A 17,641-nucleotide genomic window follows, 5' to 3' on the forward strand; every position below is an offset into this window, starting at 1 on the left:
CAGACTTGATTTACTAAATTATACATACCCTATTTTTATATAATCTTTTATATGTTGAAAATATTAGTGTATATGTTAATAGAGAAGTTCCATTGATAAAAATAATAATTAAATGAATATATACACATTGCATTGGGTTAAAAGAAAAATATATTAAATAAGAACTAATAATATTAGTATCTAAAAAGCATCACCTCTCTTATATTTGGCAGTATATTGGTATTACATTTTCCTTTATGTGTAATTTTTACATATATTAATTATTGTTGTTTACAATAGTAAAAAATTTTTTCCATTGTGTATTTTTGGCATATTCACTGCATAATCAATGCACTTAATTATTTTTTTGTTATATTATTATTATTATTAATTTTTTTAGATACTTTAAATTATATATGTCAACATCAAATATTAATTGGTACATGCTTAAACGAATAAATTAATTACGAATAAGTCTTATGTAAATTTTAAAAAGAATTAAAAAAAAAAATTGCATTATTAAATGAAAAAATAAACATATATTTACATTATCAATTAAAATTTGTCCTAACTTATAATTTAATTTCAATATTTCTATCATTTCTGTAAGAATGTTTTTAAAATAATGATTAATACATAAATGTGTTCTATGAATGTATTAAAATTTTCAGCAAGCTTAAGTTTTAATTAAATTATGCTTACGAATTAATTACGTGTATTGATATGAGTTCAAGTTTATATAATTGCAGATCATTAACTGCATTGATTACCGTTAAAATATAATTGAAAATAATAGATTAATTAAAAGTAATTTCGATATTTGTTCTGTATGCTATTATAACATCAATATAGTTTTTTTTTATGATATTCAGATTATGTTTTTATGTTTCTTATTGTAAATACATTACTTACATAAATCAATTAAAGATTTGTATCATCTTTTTATTAATTTTTATTTCGCGTTTATAGTATAAAAATTTTAAATAATATTCACTCATAAGTATATAATAATATTTATTTATATACACATATATCTTTTGCTTGAAATACTTTGTTGACAGTCTCTTTATTTCAATTCAATACTGAATTTTAATTAATGTCGTATTGTAAACAACATAAAAAAATAAAGTTAATTTATTAGTTAAACAACTGATTGTTTTCTTTTCTAGGCATTATCATTTTTATAGTAATTCAATGACCGTTTTAAGTAATTTTTCTATATGTTTTATATAGAAATATATTTTTATACTCAAAACGGATTTTTATACTCAAATACAGGAATGTCAAAAGCAATAGATATATATCGATAAAATATTAAAAGATTGTAAAGTATTCATCAAAATAATGTAATATGTCAACAAGTACATGATAGGTTTAATATATAGTAGGCATATTACTTATCTATTAAAAACTAATATGTATATATAATAAAAAGTTTTATTAAAATATACCTTGTAAAATCAAGCATACCGAAGATTAAAGTATGCCATTAAGGCACAAGAAATAATTCCTTGTCAGTCATTTCTATTTCTGTAATTAAGGTGTTATTAATATAAAATAATAACAAACGTATAAATTATATTTTAGATAATCATTCTTTACATATATCATAAACAATTCATCTAACACCTGTAAATCTAATATTCATAAATAATATTATTATAAGGAAATAGAAGATTCAATAATTGAAATGAAATACAAATTGCGTCGAGTCAAAAATATTCTATCTCAACAGAAAAAATTGTAAGTTTTCTTCAAGTCTTATTATTATTTTTATCCATCTCATCATCTATTTAACGAATTCGTTTTATTTTGCCAAAATGACAGAGATTAATAAACTATATTTTAAGTATAAAAATTTTGAGAAGAAATAGTTTGTATTCTTATAAATCTTGCCTATGGAAACGTTACATTTCGAACATAAAATAATATATATATATACATATACATACATATAATGTCATATTATATGTTATGCTCATAATAGTCACATAATATGACATTTATATATATGTATATATAATGTCATATTATATGTTATGCTCATGATAGTCATATAATATGATATATATATACTTCTCATGCAGTTGTAAATACACTTCGAATATATGTTAAAAATGATTTTTTACCAGATATATACTTGCAAAAAATTTATCCTCAAAAGTTAAAAGATACATACCATCGATGATATGATCGTACGAATTATTAAATAACTTACCATATCAATTGTTTATACAACTGCTAAAATGTAGTTGTAAATAATGCTTACTGATTTATCAAGCATCAGGCTATTCTGTATAAACATTGTCAGTATAATGAATAATTGGTATTCTATTTGACAAGATAAATTCATTTCCTGCATCTACGATATCAACTAAACACTGAATCTTGTTAAATTTGTTTCTGTAACTTTCATGCAATAGAGAAACCTAAGTTTTATACATATATATTTATATATATACTTGCTGATGTATTTTAAAAATCATTTTTTATATCTAGTTAGGTTCTCTTTAACATTATTCGATCTTGTAGTTTTCTTTCGTAACAATTTAATAACTAAAAAAAATTTTTAGTTGATATAAAATAACGCAAGATATTTTATTATTAAATAATCCAATTGATTTAAATTACACATCAAAAAATAGATTCTTAAAAGTGTAAATAAGTTTAATAAGAGTATCGTTTATTTTTATTACACACGTATAAATTCATATTAATCGGCCATTTTGTACCAAATAAATTAGATAACTATATTTTTATTATATCGTTATATATATGTTCATTAATGATGATGTATATTGTTGAATCATTTAGTACTTATAAAGAAAATAAAATATCTTACGTTCATATTTTGTAAAGGTGATGCTATTTATAAAGTTCTACATATTTTTGTTTATTTAGTTACTTTAATTGGAGAACTTAAACGCTTTCTGTAGGACTTTGAAATTCTGAAAGAGCATGTATTGGATTTTGCACCTTTTTCTGTGAACCTTTACGTACTTTTGCTCTCACTTCTTCTGGTCTTTCAGGGCGAACGAGTGGCTTCTTTTCCGGTGCTTTCATTTTCCATACTACTATGGGAGACTGTTAGAGAATATTACAAGTGTTAATAATATAAATGTTAATGTAAAAAAAGTTCTAATATTTTCAAGTTAAAGAACTTACTGTAACAGTAGATTGTCGTGGATATTTCGTTGATGCCACATAAGAAGCCTTAACAGTAAGCACAACTGCATTCATCAAATTTTTAGCAGCTTGGATAAGTGAAGTTGCGCTGTCAAGTCCAGATACGATTAATTCACCACTGATATTTTGTACATCAGCCTTAACTTTACTTGTAATATTCATTTGATGACAATAAAGAGCTATACGATGTAAATATGCTATTAGATCCTTTTTAGTGGAACTTTCGGGGCATTGATCTGCTATTTGTCTTGTCAATTTATCTAATTTGGTGCCAGCTTCTGATATCTTTTTAGCAGCATTAATAACATCCATTGTTGTTTTCAAAGGACCACGACCACGAGTAAAGTCTGTCATTTCCATCATAATCATGCACATATGTTTAGCAAGAACTATAATGTCGTTTCCAGCATCATCCCATTTAGCAACTTCTTTGTCAAACTTGAGTTTTTCACTCTTAAAATATTCTACTTGCTGTAGAATCTTTTGTTTATCTTCTTCTGGCATTTTACGCATAGCTTCACGTGCTGTGGTTATGCCACTAATTTCTGGATATTCATCAACTCCATGTTCACCAGTTTGAGCGCTTGATTTGCTACGAGTTTCCAATGTATAATGTTCGTCTAATTCTACATCTTCTGGATCTAAATCTTCGTCCGCCTAAAATACAGTAAATGTTAAACAAAAATATCTGAAATTCAAATAATGAAAAAAATAAAAGGCTTCTTACTCTATTCATTAATACAGCACGTCTGATTTCACGAACTCCATCATATACTAATCTAGATGCATCTATAAAATCATTCTCATCCACATCTTTTGCAGGATTACTACCTAAAGCGTCTACTGCAACTTCAACCCTTTGTGCAAATTTAGGCATTACTTGCTCTCTCAAAACTTTCACTGCTTCTAAGACTCTCTTGGTATAAATACATGGTTCATAGTTGTCCATTTCTGCTTGAACAACATTACAAACTCTAGCGGAACGTCCTCTGATTGCTCCTGCTGTTCTATCTAAAGTATCAGCATCCCCTTCTTGTAAAGCCAATACACATTTATTTACATCTTCGAGAATATGGTTTTCAGATACTGCCAAGAAATCATCGATAGTTGTTATATCATCAACAGCTTCTGTAAGTACTTTCACTTGATTTTCCCATGCTAGACGAAACACTTCCATATTATCGAGCGCTACTTTTGATCGACTACGAGCAGCCAAAACACGAGCAGCATTTATAACTTGTGGACACAAAGTTTCTATTTGTGATGAAGCATATCGTACCATTTTGACACCATCTTCGTTACCTGACATGCTGCATACCAAATTAGCAACCTAAAAAAAATATATATATATACGATTACAATTGGAAAATATTACTATTTATAATATCTCATTAATTATAAAATTCAAATGATTACTTCGACTAATTTATTTGCATGTTCAGTAAATACTAATGCATATTCTTCAACTTCTTTGTCTCTACCATTTCTTGCAGCTTCAATAAGAACCAATAAAGGTACGCTTGTTTCTAAGAAACTATCAGAAACATGATCTACAACAGCTTTTCGTAATTGTCTGCGAAGATCACGTGTTTTTCTGCACATATGATCTATTGCTCTTTCTAGGCCTTCCGTTTGTTCTTTAACACCCATCTGTCAGAATATTCATGATAATTAATAAAAATATAAAATTTGTACATAATAAATCATTTTTCTAAGAAATATATGAATACTATGTGCTATACAGCTTACGTGAACCTTTTAATAAGACTATGTACAGAATTTAATAGTATACATACAACCATTTTATATTATTTGTTTTTTTCTAAGTCACTTATACATTGAAGAATTAAAGTTATTTTTAATTAGAAAGACATAATTTTTATTAAATATATAAGTTAAGTAACAAATTATAATTAGTATAGTTAGCTATTAATACGTAAAACTGATAATATATGGTAACAAAAGAGATCGTAATTACCACTAATATTTGTAACTTTATACAATAAATTAATATAAAATAATACATTTTTTTTCAAATAAATAATATGATAATTAATGAAGTAAATAAATATAATATAAAGAATAAATACACTCTTATTTCTTTTCCCTATTTAAAAATGTTAATAATTTCACATTTGTTTATACAGTTAAAAATTATTATTTCTAAAATTTACAAAAATGGAAGACAAACTACAGTACTTGTGAGCTACGATTCTCTATATACTTACAATTATTAATTTGTAAATTAATAATTACATATTGTATCATACGTAACGGATAGCCCGCTATGACTAAAAAGTTATTTATTTTTAATATATAAAATAGTGCAAAAAAAAAAAGAAAAAAATATGTATAATTACGCGGTTATTAAAATATTATTTAGTGATTGTTAGACAAACAAAATGCACAAATAATGCATGATGCTAGTATTGTATAAAAACAAGTATAAAAGTATCAAAAACCAATGTAATAGTGTATATTACAGATGATATGCAACAAAAGTGCAAGATATTCGTAACTATGTTTTTGTATATTTACCCGTTTCCCACCCCGTGCGAGCTGTAACTGCCACCACCAATAGAAATAAATCAATAAAATGAATGTAACATGAATTATATAAATAAATGCAATAAAGAAGTATAAAATTGACAATTTCATTAACATAACATATAAGACTGTATAGAAATATTATAAAAAACATAATAATAATAATAATAATAATAATAATAATAATAGTAATGAAAATAATAATGATTTTTGTTAAGAAGAATGTATAAATAAAACAATTTACTTACGTTGTTCATATATTCGCTTAGTAAATCTTGAAGTGCTTGTCTAACTGCATTACATTCGGCAACAATACGTTCTCTACGCTCATCTCGAGTACATGAAGAATCAGCCATTAGTGCTGCACCACTAATGATACTTTCTAATCTTTCTTCAAGACTCGGTCTTGTACGAACTTCATTATAGGCAAGTGGAGACATGACCATTCTTTCATCAAAATCATCTAATGCAGCTGCCAATTCTCCTGGTCCATCATAAGGATGTTGACTATCAGTTGGAGTCTTTCCTTGTGCAACATCATTAATAGTATTCACAGCTTCGCAAACTTGTTTTAACACATAATCACGATTGGCTTTAGCTGCAGCTAATTCTGGATGTCGTACATAAACCTTGGAAGCAGTTAAAAGCATGGTAGAATGTTTTTTAAGAACAGCCCTAGCCGCTGCTAAATCATCTCTCAACTGTGGATCTTTAAGTTCTTGTTGACGTTTGGCTGCTTGATTCATAAGTTCAGATGCATTTCTTCCAAATTGTCTAATGTTTTCCAATAATTCACCTTGCGATGAAGCATTTTTTAATTTTTTTAAATCATCTTCAACTACGTGCAATGATTTTAATAAAAGATGTACATCCACCATATCTGCTAGGATTAATAAACGTGTAACCGCAGATAAAAGGTTTCTAGCTGCACGAACCATATTACCACGTTTGAGAGAGGAACAAGGATCCTCTGAGAATTCTCTATAAAATAATTATTAAATGATAAATATGTTTTGTTAATATAACAAAATAAAAGAACAAATAAATAAAATAATTAATCATACCTAGCAGCAATACTCATTGCAGCACCTGTTTTCCTAACTTCTTCTACTGCACTTAACATTTCTGCAGTAATATCTGGATTTTCATAGGCAATTTGTTCTCCTTTCTCGATAAAATTAGCAGTTGCTTTTTCAACCGTTCCAACCAAAGCACTAGCTCTTTTAGATTTTCCTTTCTTTTTCTTACTGGGTCCTTTTGTATTAACTAACGTAGTTACTTGCAACACTAATGGTTCCAAAGTTTTTTCTACAGACATAGTGCGTATTTCCAAATTTTTGGGATCCCATTTTAAAGTTATTGGTCCAAAATGATCAGACATTGTTACGTTTGCAATATTATCCTATAATAATAAAAAAATAATATTTATACATCTTAGTTTTCAAAAATTCATATTTTCAAATTAAATTTTAGTATTTTTTCTTTTCTTTACGACAAAAAAATAAATTAATAGTAAAAATTGAATCAGACAACACAGATATCTATAATGTCTGATATTAAAAAAATAATCTAGCGTAAAGATAATTTAAAGCTTTTAAACTATAATTTAATTTATTTCTAACATTTTTACTATTTATATAGTCGTACCTACGAAATATTCGATTTTATTCGATTTTGTTCATTTATAATTTTAATTATAATATTTAATTTAAATAACGTATGAAAAAACCATTTTATAGCGTGGAATAAGTGATAATATAAAATACATTAGATAGAGAGATACACTGTATATACATTAGATTACTTTCACTATAAAAAAAAGGAACTAAAGCTGAGCCTTTGTAAAGTTGATTATTAATACGACGAATATATAATGGAAGATATCCTTACCTTCATGAAAAAAGCAGTTATGTACGACTCAGAGAATAGTTAATTAAATAATGTTTTCACTTAAATTATTTATCACTGAATCAACAACATCAAATATTGGAAGAACGCACAGTACAGATAAATGCATCATTCGTTTGTCATCTAATTTTCTCTTATGACGTCATTACTTCCGGCGGAGTTAAAAAGTTCCCCATAACTGAAGGAGCCGGTCTACGCCCGAAAGGAACGTTCTGATTGGATAGCGACAATGCATTGGTTTTATTCGCGCGCATGCGTGGTAATAAACTAATGTTGCAATGTGGTTACACCTATAATTAAATAATTCATATATATAATAAAAGTTCATGAAATAAATGTGATATATTATTTATTTATATTTTATTTATAAATAAAATCATCGTGATACTAAATTTTATATAATATATATATATATATATATAGATTGTGACATAATATTCAATAACAGATCAACTTTTATGATTTCTAATATTAACTGAATGCACCTAATCAAACGATTAAAACAAGATTTGATATAAAGAATTTGTATGAATTTATTTTTTAATATGTTCATTTTTTATCTACATTAAATGTAATTTGTTATTGGTAATATAAAATTTAGGCTTGGTCGAATTCACTTTTGAAATGAGAGCTTTAGGATATATCCATGCAATGGAAACGAACGAGTAATATGCGGATGTTGGTACTATTGCTGCTTATTCTGAACGCGTACAAAGTCAAAAAATTGAAATAACCTCACATACATATTGATGAATTATAATATTTAGAAAAAAAAAATGGGAAAAAATTGAGAATTTACAATATGAACACACTTAATAAGAAACTTTTTATCTCCCAAGATTTCACATACCTACAATAGAAAAAATAAAATATTAATTAAATACAATAGAAACACCTGTAACTAAGTAAAATCAAATAAACTTAAATAAACTAATTTCTCATTTGAGTATGACAGATGATGAACTAGAATCAAATGAAAAAAATATAAAGGTCTTTGTGAGAATTTTACCACTTGATAAACAATGCAAATCATGTGCACAAATTGATACTGAACATAAGGTAGTTGATTAGATTTTTAGTAAATATTTATTTTGCTATCTCTGTTCACTAGTCAATTTTTCAATATATTTAATTATACTTAGAAAATATGCATAAGATGTTTACAAGATTTGCATACAAGGAGATCCGCTAACAAGAATCACATTTATTGGTGTTTTCAAACAGATGGAATTTTTTATAACGCATCTCAAGAAGAAGTTTATAAAGCAACAACAACAAATCTTATAGAAAAGTACTAAGTACATGCTTAAAATGCAATAGTAAATTAATCAACATTTAAAGTAATATAATTTAAGGGTTTTAGATGGCGTAAACTGTATAATATATAGTTACGGTCAAATTGGTTCAGGAAAAAGTTTTACAATTGGCGGTTTAAGAAATAACTGGGAAGTACGATTCTTATAAATTGATATGTTAACATTAAATATCGTATTGAATATGAACAATAAATGTAGTAAAATTCATTTTCTCAGCACAGAGGATTGGTTATGCGGCTTCTGTCTGATATGTTTACAGAAAAAGCAAAGCGAAGGAAAGTTAATAAGATACAATATCGTTTAAGTTTTGTTGAATTACGTGGTAAAGAAGTAAAAGATCTTTTACTAGCTAAAACAGAAAACAAAATTAAAGTAAATGATACTGATGCATTTAAGGTACTTAAATGAAACATTTGTTTTAATCCTTTAGCATTTTGGTTTCTTTGTCAATATTAATTTTATTATTGTCTACTATTAAATATTGTATATGTTAATAGTATAAATATTTAATTTTAATTAGTTAACTCTTAAATAAGTACATTATTGTAGAATGTAACAATAATAAATGTGAACAATCAAGAGACAGCATTGAAGAAACTTTTTGAAGGAGAGACTAGAAGATCTATAGTTACGGGTTCTTTCTATCCAGCTTCCCATTTAGGAACTGCAGTAATAACTCTTCATGTTTCGAATACGAGTTTAATTACCTCGTGGGCCGTTGTGGCGAAAGCCAAAGTAGATAAAAACAATTTTTTTTTATATTTCTAGGATTCATAATTTTTCTTGGATTTTAATAATTTTTAAATAGATCCATTTTACGTTATGATAGATACATATTGTAGAAATGGCAGGTACAGGAACTGTAGGAAAACGAAATTGCATGAAATCACCAGCAGACGTAGGTGCAGCGAATTTAGGTCAAACTCAAGTTGAAACATTTTTCTTATATTTGAGAGGCTTTGAAATATCTACTAAGTGTATATTACGTTCTAATAATCTTTTCAAGTTTTTGGGTCAAGCTCTTTCTGTAACGTCGATGCTTCGGTAATAACGACATTGTCATTTATTTTCTTTTTTACAAAAAATTTTTTTAATTTTCTTAAAAAATATTTAAGTTTTTTATACTTCATAATATTCCATTCGTAATTATTATTTTTTTAGATTTATCGCACACGTATGCATTACAAAAGAAGATTTAGATTCGACATTGACCACTTTACGATTTGCTTCTACAGTTTCGAAATTACGTCCGGTTAAAATGAAATATAATGTTAGACCACACACTGAAACAATCATATCGGAACTCAAGAAAGAAATCGAAATGTTAAAACGAGAATTGGAATTAAATGAAATGTTTTCAAATCAAGAATCAACAATAAATATATCGAAATTAAGATACGAACAAATGCATCGTGACGTAATGCACTTTTTAAATGGTACATTATCCGATATGACGTTATACAGCGTTTCGCAGATGGAAATTTTATTAACAATTATTAAAAATTTATATCAGAAGTTAGTATATGTTATTTTCGCCTAAAAAAATTATGTTATGTTATATTATTTAATATTTAATATTTTTATTTTATAATACAGATTGACTTTGAAACAGGCCGAAGTTGATACGTTAATTGAAACTTACGAAAACGCTTTGAAAAATATAAATGAAATAACTTTTTCAATAAATTTATCGGAAGCCAACAATAAGGTATTTTGTGAATAGAATTTTATAGATACTACATTTCTTCGATTGTAATTTATAGAAATAAATGATATAATTCGTTAATAGACCATTTTATCACTCAAGAATAATTCGATTGAAAATGAAACTCTAAATGTTAGATCAACTATTTCTCAAACAAGTAAGGATATTATTAAAAATTCGAAAACAGAGCAAGTGGGTGTATTAAAAAAAACAGGTGAATATAAAAAATGAAAAACAATATAAAATACTTATTTTCTCTTAAGTTGAAATTGGATTGATAATGATATAAATTCTTTGATAGGTATCACATTAGGAAATTTTAACAAAGAAGCATTTGAAAAAATGATAAAAATATATAAACACGAACAAAATTCGCTAAACTTCGACGCAACGGAAGTACGTGATTTAATAATTAAATATATATATATATATATAAACATTTTATATTATATTAATAAAATGGCGAATCTTTTAATGTTATTTAAAGGTTCATAAACAATTTAAAGATAATAATAAACTTTCGGTTTGTACTGACGAAGGAGAGAAAGCTGTGGAAGATTTGAAAGTTAAATTCTATCAATTACAAAATATGATGATACGTAGCATCGAGGTAAAAATGTGAATAATTTTTTAATACTAATCAATACCTTTAGGATTAAGATTTTTTAAATAGTCCACCTTTTTTTTTAATTTAGACCAAACATCAACCGAAAATATCAACGATCTCTCGAAAAATGTTCTGTAAATGAACAACATTCAATTATACTAAGTAATTTAATAAGATAATTTAACGGATAATAGATGATACGAATAATATAATGTAAGTTTATAACAATTTAGATAAAATAGAGATTAGTAAGATGTTTATAAAACTTGGAATAAAAAGATTTTTCAAATGTATATCTAAATGATGAGTAAATTAATCATACTTTAAGAATATAAAATTATACACAAGTTTTTATCTTGATACAGCATTGTTTATATACTAAAATATAAATTATTCTTCATTATTTCAATCTCCTTGAAAATAAAGATTGCTTTTTTGCTGGGGGGGGGGGGTAATTCGCAAAAGGAAATTCACTTTAGTGTCATAATAAATTCTTTTCCATTTAAAGTTCCAACGGAGTTCCGTCAACGCGTCGAAATCTAGATCAGCACCCTACCTGTCCAATGCAGAAGGTTCAGAGTATTGATTACTCTCTAGGAGGAAGCTACGTTGGGGAGGTGAATGGTGAGTACGTATTGGAGACGAGAGAAACGCAAAGAGGTTTTGGTATATATATATATAAAATTTCCTTTTCCTCTTTCCTAAAATTTCAGAAATATGGACAATCGTCAAATGAAGTTAAAGTAAGCAAAGAAGAAAGAATAAAACTAAAGTTCATCCTTTCTCTTTCTCTCTTTCCTTACTTTTGGCTAATTCAAAATCACAGAAAGACTAGTGTAATATATAGAATGTCTTATTTATTATATTGACATTCCATATATCTTCGTTGTTTTGGAGTATAGCAACAATTTGAATTTGAAAAACAAATATTATTCTTTTATTGTAATTCGTCATTTGAACTATGTAATTTTATATTTCAATATTATTATCAGATTTCGAATATATAACGAAAGTATATAGAATACTCTGTATATACCATGCTTTGATTATTAGTATCAGTTTTTAATAATTAAAAATTGTATAGAATTTGTTGACATTTTCTATCAGTTATCCTGTATAAAAAGAAGGTTTTCCATCGAGATTAAGGATAATAATCAACCTAAGAGGGTTGTCGTGGATGGTTTTGGATGAAGAGAAAGAAAGAGAACTTGGAAAAGAGAAGGAAGAGATTGTGAAGGAAAGAAGGAACAAGCGAAGAAACAGGAGGAGGAAGCTAAGGAGGGAGAAGAGAATATAAACTGTGAGGTTGGTGAATCTATACACCAAGCTGATAGGACCGTATCCGAGAGAAGAGTAATGGTGTTGGTATATAAGGCACGAGCAGCCAGCGTCTGTTTCTGACAGCCCATTACCACTGTACAAACGCGAGTGCGGTGCTTTGGTAGGATTGCGATGGCGCTTATGCTTCGACCCTCTCTCGCGTTTATTCCCTTTCTTTCTCTAGAAAAAGAGAGAGAGAGAGAAAACTTGCACTCTTTTTACTCGACCATGGTATTTTATCATAAAGGAAGATATCAAAGTAAAGTTACTACATTATCTTTTGCTTATTAACTTGTGAATAAGGCCAAGTATTATAAAAAAGTTAAAGAAGGAAAGAGAAAGAGAGAGAAGAATTTTCGAAAGATATCTTTGTATTTTTTTTGAATAAATAAGATATGTAAAATCTGAGAATATTTCAATTAAAATATTCACTATCTCTTTATATTATCTTCAAGAACAGATTTAAACGAATAATTTATTTTTATTTTATTTTAAGTAAACGAACACTTTGTTTATATTTACAAGTAAATGATGCATTTATGTAAAAAAAATAAGACATTTTATCGAGAAATGGATTTAAAAGACATTTATATGTTCCCAGGACATAAATAGTTATGCAAGTGGTACGGAGTCCATGCGAAATGACTTGACGGTGTATTCTTGGTTGCCTTGCTGGTGGTAAAGACTTTAGCTTGGAGCCACGCCTGGTATCCCCCATAGAAGCAGTTTCATAAGCCACGCCTACAATGTGAACCTCTCTCCAACTCTTCTCTACTGCCGCCCACTAACCCGGAGGCAGTAACGAGAGAGGGAGAGGAAGAGGGAAAAGAAAAAAGAGAGAATGAGAGAAAGAGGGAGAGAGAGAGAGAGAAAGAGAGAGAGAGAGAAAGAGAGAGAGAGAGAGAGAGAGAAAGCCTAAGGGCTAATAATTCATGTCACGAGCACACCCCACCATAAAGAGTCAACTACAGGCACCTCGAGCGTATTCCATATCAGCGACCACTCTGCCGCATAACGTTATTCAGTTGCAGTTACTGTTAATTACCGATCACCTTTTATAATTTATTGCTACACCTCGGACAGAGCTCGCTGTAATGACGCCAGAAACGTTGGAAAATTCCCAGTTACCGTTATCGAACGACTGATCACCGACAATTATGTAACACCAAAAGGATTGATTCAACTTTGTATTGTATTAGCACACAGAATGTTCTAGCCGTTCTTATTGAATCGTTCAATGTTCTTTATATAAAGGTTCTTCTCCTTGTTCTCATCTAATAGAATTACGTTACCATTATATCCGAATTTTTTTAAATCTTTGAACATTTTCCTACCACAACAACAATTTTTAATGATAAGGATTTTCTTTAAACATTGAAATTAAACTGAAGTATTATTAAAGCCTATCTCTAATATTTGTATCATTTGATGTCTTCAATTCTAAACATTCTCACATGTAATATTTTCTTGAACGATATCTATCTTTTGATGTGTACAAAATTATAGGAATTTACGGAACTGTATATATATATATGATTATTGTAATCGTGTGAAGGGGGATCAAACGAGTAATACTTATCTAAGATCGGCATGACGATTAGCGGGTTGTTAAATTAGTTGTGAAGTCCTGATTTTCTTGCTGATTTGTAGTTGGCCCCTAAAATTAGCCACAGTGACATATTGAAGACCATGCGAAGAGAAATAGAGAAAGAGTGTATGTACTTTGCAAAGACCTCCCCCTCTTCCACCAGCGCTTCCCCTATATTATTTAGATACAAAAGAAATGCCCTGGGAAAATCAAGTGACGCGTAACTAAACGCTCTATCATTAATTCCGACATGTATGTTTATATCGTTTCTCGGTTAAAGAGGGATGTACATCATCTACGCATGTATATATAAGTATATATAATATGCACGAATGTATGCAGTAAGGCCAATTTTCCTTGACAGAAAGCTCTTGCCTATGTGTAACACGTTTCTCCTCCTTTTTTGCCGACACTTATACCGTCCTCGATACCTTTACTACTGCCAATCAGGTTGCGATCTGCCGACAAAGGATGGTTCTGTCGATGCTTTGGTAAACCCGGAAATCGACACTAACGTCCGATATATTCAATAACTCTCTTTCTTTCTATCTTTTTTTTTCTATACCCGATTAACTACTAACATTTTATTTTTAATATCAAAATTTTGAATATACTTTGAGAAATACCCCTATGAAAGATATTTGAAATGATTTTATATTTAATTATGTATGTTAGAATTTTGTTTCAGTTTGATAAAATAATAAGCAACATAATCATAATAACAGTACTATATGAAACTCTAATTATAATTATTGCAAAGAGAAATAATTTGATATTTAATTATGAATGTTAGAGTTTAATAATGAGATAATTAGAAATATCATCGAGTCCACGATTAAGGTGTGATTAAGCTAATATGTAAGTATAGAAAATTTTGTATGTGATAATTAATAGAATTCTATTTATTATTTCTTTTTTATACATTGAATTAGACAAAGAGAAGAAACACTTTTTGCACCGATGTACGTCAGAAAGGAGAGCTCAGCGGTGGTCTTTGCCTCGCAAACAGGCTTTCGGGTAGCAAGCCTATTTGGTACACGTGTCTTTGGATGTTGAATCGCAGTGATCCACCCATTCGTTGGAGAAGAAAGAAGAGAGATCGAGGATCGCGACAAAGAGGGTCTTGTGGCACGTTTTGCCACGTGACCAACGATGCCGGCTAGTTCACGTAAGTGCCAGAAAGTACGAGGGTGTACAAAGCCAACGGTAGCTTTCTTTCTTTCTTTCTCTTTCTATCTATCTCTTGGTTTTTCGATTGGCCGCAATTTAGTATCGCGTCGTTGCACGCGATTGCTTTCATGTCAACCGCATTACTCTGCATATTTTATTCGAATTTTTCAATCGTTTCTTTTTTTCTTACAAAGTAATCCCTATTCGTGCAGAATTAACATGCTCATTATTCATGGAGTCATCAGATCAATTTTATTCAAAATTTATGTTAGAAATACTCAAATGGCGCATGAATTTAATGTATTTTATTGCTAGTATAGAAAAATTAACATGAAGTGTTGATTATAATTGAACTCGTTATCTTTGTTGTTTCGTAGTTTCAGAAAGAATAACGAAGAATATAGGGTATTCTTCAAGCAGAATATCCAATGAATCTAATAATGAAGAAGATATTTGAATGAAAGCTAACGAAAACAAACAATAAACGATGAACAGGATCATTATACATTGCGGCTGGTAAATTTGCTTTTCCCAACCACGATCTATCCGCAAATCAAAGAAACATGCTCCTCCGCGTCCGTGTGTAACTTCGTCGTAAGCATATTTGAGCAATAAATAATTTAGCAAACAAATTGATCCCTCGGGACTATAAACAGATACTTAGAGGCACGCGTTAGTTCGATGAAACGAAAATGGAAATGTCTCGTCCACGGTGGTATTAGAAAATAGTCGAAACTTATTCGCGGTTTAGAGGACAATAGTTTAACGTTAAGGTTTGGTAGACCCCTACTGTGAGAACCGAAGTGGGGCCTGCGGCGTGAAATCTCTATTATAAGGGAGGGGAGTCCTTCGAATCCTGGTACCCTCTCTTCTTGTGCGTGTGCATACACTCCTTAGATACGCGCGTGCTTCTATACTGGTTGTATGCTAGTATACGTTTGCTGGGACTGTTGCTGACAAGGGGTCTGCCTGCTTCTGGCCCCCTTCAAAATATTGTAATCGCGAATTAAATGTTTGCTCAAATTGTCACACCGTATTATTCCTGATAAATCCAGGAATCCAATAATTCCTATCTTTTTCATTTTTCGCTAAATCTATGAGTAATATAAATAATTAACATATTGATAACAGATATATTTGTCTGTTAGTTCAAATTTTGTATAATTTTACTAATTGTATTTTTTTTGTTGATTATACTTTATCACTCTTTGTCTTTTCCTTGTCACATCAATTTTTATAATATCAAAATGACCTCGTTTAAAAAATTGCAACTTTTGTAAGTGACAGAGTTTAGGGATGTTGTATCGAAAGATAAAAAAGGTATCGGGTATAGCGTAACGCTGGATTGCGAACTCTCAACGTTTTCCCTTCAATCGTGACAAATTGAGATAAATAATCGTTTGCGGGGACACAATACTCGTTCGAAATTTGTCATGGCGATACTCGAAACGCCACGCTTCGAGTATTCACAGACGAATACTCGAGTGGATACTTCAGTTACATCTGGCAATGATACGAGAGCAACAGTATCGGTTGTCGTTGTTGTTATTGTTTTTGATTCTTCATTTCTATATCGTATATATTTCCTATTTGTTTTTTCTGATAATTGTGTTACGAATTAAATGATTATTAAAAGAAAAGAAAAAGAGATAAGGAAGAAAAAAAATCGTCGAATTAAATAAATTAAAAATTACTCGATTTAATAATAATTCATAGATCAATCTCCTGTCAAAATGATAATATCGAAATATGTAAATGAAGTATATGAAAGAAGAAAATTAAATCAGAAGGGTATATAAGAACGATAAAGTTCTCATGCACTCGAAGGCTAATCCCAATTATATCGTGCATTGATCGCTTATCCCGACAATACTAGTCCTGCCTTCTCTCCCACTCGATTTATTCCAGCTTCCATTGCTAGAGAGATATATACTCCTTTTTCACTTATCGAATGGACTAAACTTTATCAAGCTCTACTACCCGCAATCCCACCGAATCACTATTGTCGTCGCATTAACACCTTGCATAATTGCACCAACTCACCGACGTCGTCGTTCTCTCCATTGTGCGTCAGCTAAACATACCTCATTTGAATATTGGCCTATTCATATAACTTGGAAGCCTAATTTTCGTACCCTTTAACAGGAACAACATCGATGTTCCTGCTTGTATTCCTTTTCTGTCCATTAGTTCCGATGAATTTTCTTTTTCTATTTTACAAATCGTAACATTGTTGAAGAGATCTAGATCGATTTATATTACTTTGATCTATCAGATTTATGGAATAAATAAAAATTAAAAATGTCAGTAAGAAG

General features: G+C 29.1%; 2 protein-coding genes across 10 annotated transcripts; one reads left to right on the top strand and one right to left on the bottom strand.

The window, feature by feature from the left end:
• Window positions 1–173: 173 nt before the first annotated feature.
• Window positions 174–7,790, bottom strand: alpha-Cat (catenin alpha). 2 transcript variants are annotated; one of them, XM_015336327.2, is made up of 8 exons: window positions 7,603–7,790; window positions 6,777–7,114; window positions 5,961–6,693; window positions 5,704–5,730; window positions 4,582–4,815; window positions 3,893–4,495; window positions 3,145–3,822; window positions 174–3,063 (listed from the first exon to the last, which is right to left on the bottom strand). In XM_015336327.2, the coding sequence occupies exons 1-8, from the start codon at window positions 7,606–7,608 to the stop codon at window positions 2,899–2,901; spliced, it is 2,784 nt and encodes a 927-aa protein (XP_015191813.1). In that variant the 5' UTR covers window positions 7,609–7,790; the 3' UTR covers window positions 174–2,898. The 2 variants fall into 2 exon arrangements, with proteins under 2 accessions (XP_015191813.1, XP_015191814.1); XM_015336328.2 differs by lacking the exon at window positions 5,704–5,730 and having other exon boundaries at window positions 7,603–7,789.
• Window positions 7,791–8,284: 494 nt separating this feature from the next.
• LOC107074690 (kinesin-like protein KLP2) lies at window positions 8,285–15,665 on the top strand. Of its 8 annotated transcripts, XM_089175417.1 has the most exons (16): window positions 8,286–8,679; window positions 8,763–8,911; window positions 8,976–9,069; window positions 9,153–9,332; window positions 9,486–9,671; window positions 9,766–9,980; window positions 10,098–10,451; window positions 10,533–10,644; window positions 10,726–10,855; window positions 10,943–11,037; window positions 11,129–11,259; window positions 11,337–11,461; window positions 11,757–11,872; window positions 11,962–11,991; window positions 13,170–15,014; window positions 15,089–15,665. In XM_089175417.1, exons 1-12 carry the CDS (start codon window positions 8,569–8,571, stop codon window positions 11,425–11,427), a joined length of 1,848 nt encoding a protein of 615 aa, XP_089031543.1. In that variant the 5' UTR covers window positions 8,286–8,568; the 3' UTR covers window positions 11,428–11,461; window positions 11,757–11,872; window positions 11,962–11,991; window positions 13,170–15,014; window positions 15,089–15,665. The 8 variants fall into 8 exon arrangements, with proteins under 8 accessions (XP_089031547.1, XP_089031546.1, XP_089031545.1 ...); XM_089175418.1 differs by lacking the exon at window positions 11,962–11,991; XM_089175416.1 differs by lacking the exons at window positions 13,170–15,014; window positions 15,089–15,665 and having other exon boundaries at window positions 11,962–12,272.
• The last annotated feature ends 1,976 nt before the right edge of the window (window positions 15,666–17,641 follow it).

This window comes from Polistes dominula, unplaced genomic scaffold (genome assembly GCF_049000335.1).
Source record: "Polistes dominula isolate Pdom_NZ unplaced genomic scaffold, Pdom_raw_medaka contig_82, whole genome shotgun sequence".
NCBI classification, from domain to species: domain Eukaryota; kingdom Metazoa; phylum Arthropoda; class Insecta; order Hymenoptera; family Vespidae; genus Polistes; species Polistes dominula.

Excerpts from the sequence above, each read along its gene's own strand:
- LOC107074690 (XM_089175417.1), top strand. The coding sequence starts at position 8,569 with ATGACAGATGATGAACTAGAATCAAATGAAAAAAATATAAAGGTCTTT. Across the intron at positions 8,912-8,975 it reads ACAACAAATCTTATAGAAAA|GGTTTTAGATGGCGTAAACT; the intron begins GTACTAAGTACA and ends ATATAATTTAAG. Across the intron at positions 9,333-9,485 it reads ATGATACTGATGCATTTAAG|AATGTAACAATAATAAATGT; the intron begins GTACTTAAATGA and ends ACATTATTGTAG.
- alpha-Cat (XM_015336327.2), bottom strand. Across the intron at positions 6,694-6,776 it reads GCAATGAGTATTGCTGCTAG|AGAATTCTCAGAGGATCCTT; the intron begins GTATGATTAATT and ends ATTATTTTATAG. Across the intron at positions 5,731-5,960 it reads TAAGCGAATATATGAACAAC|TTACAGCTCGCACGGGGTGG; the intron begins GTAAGTAAATTG and ends TGGTGGTGGCAG.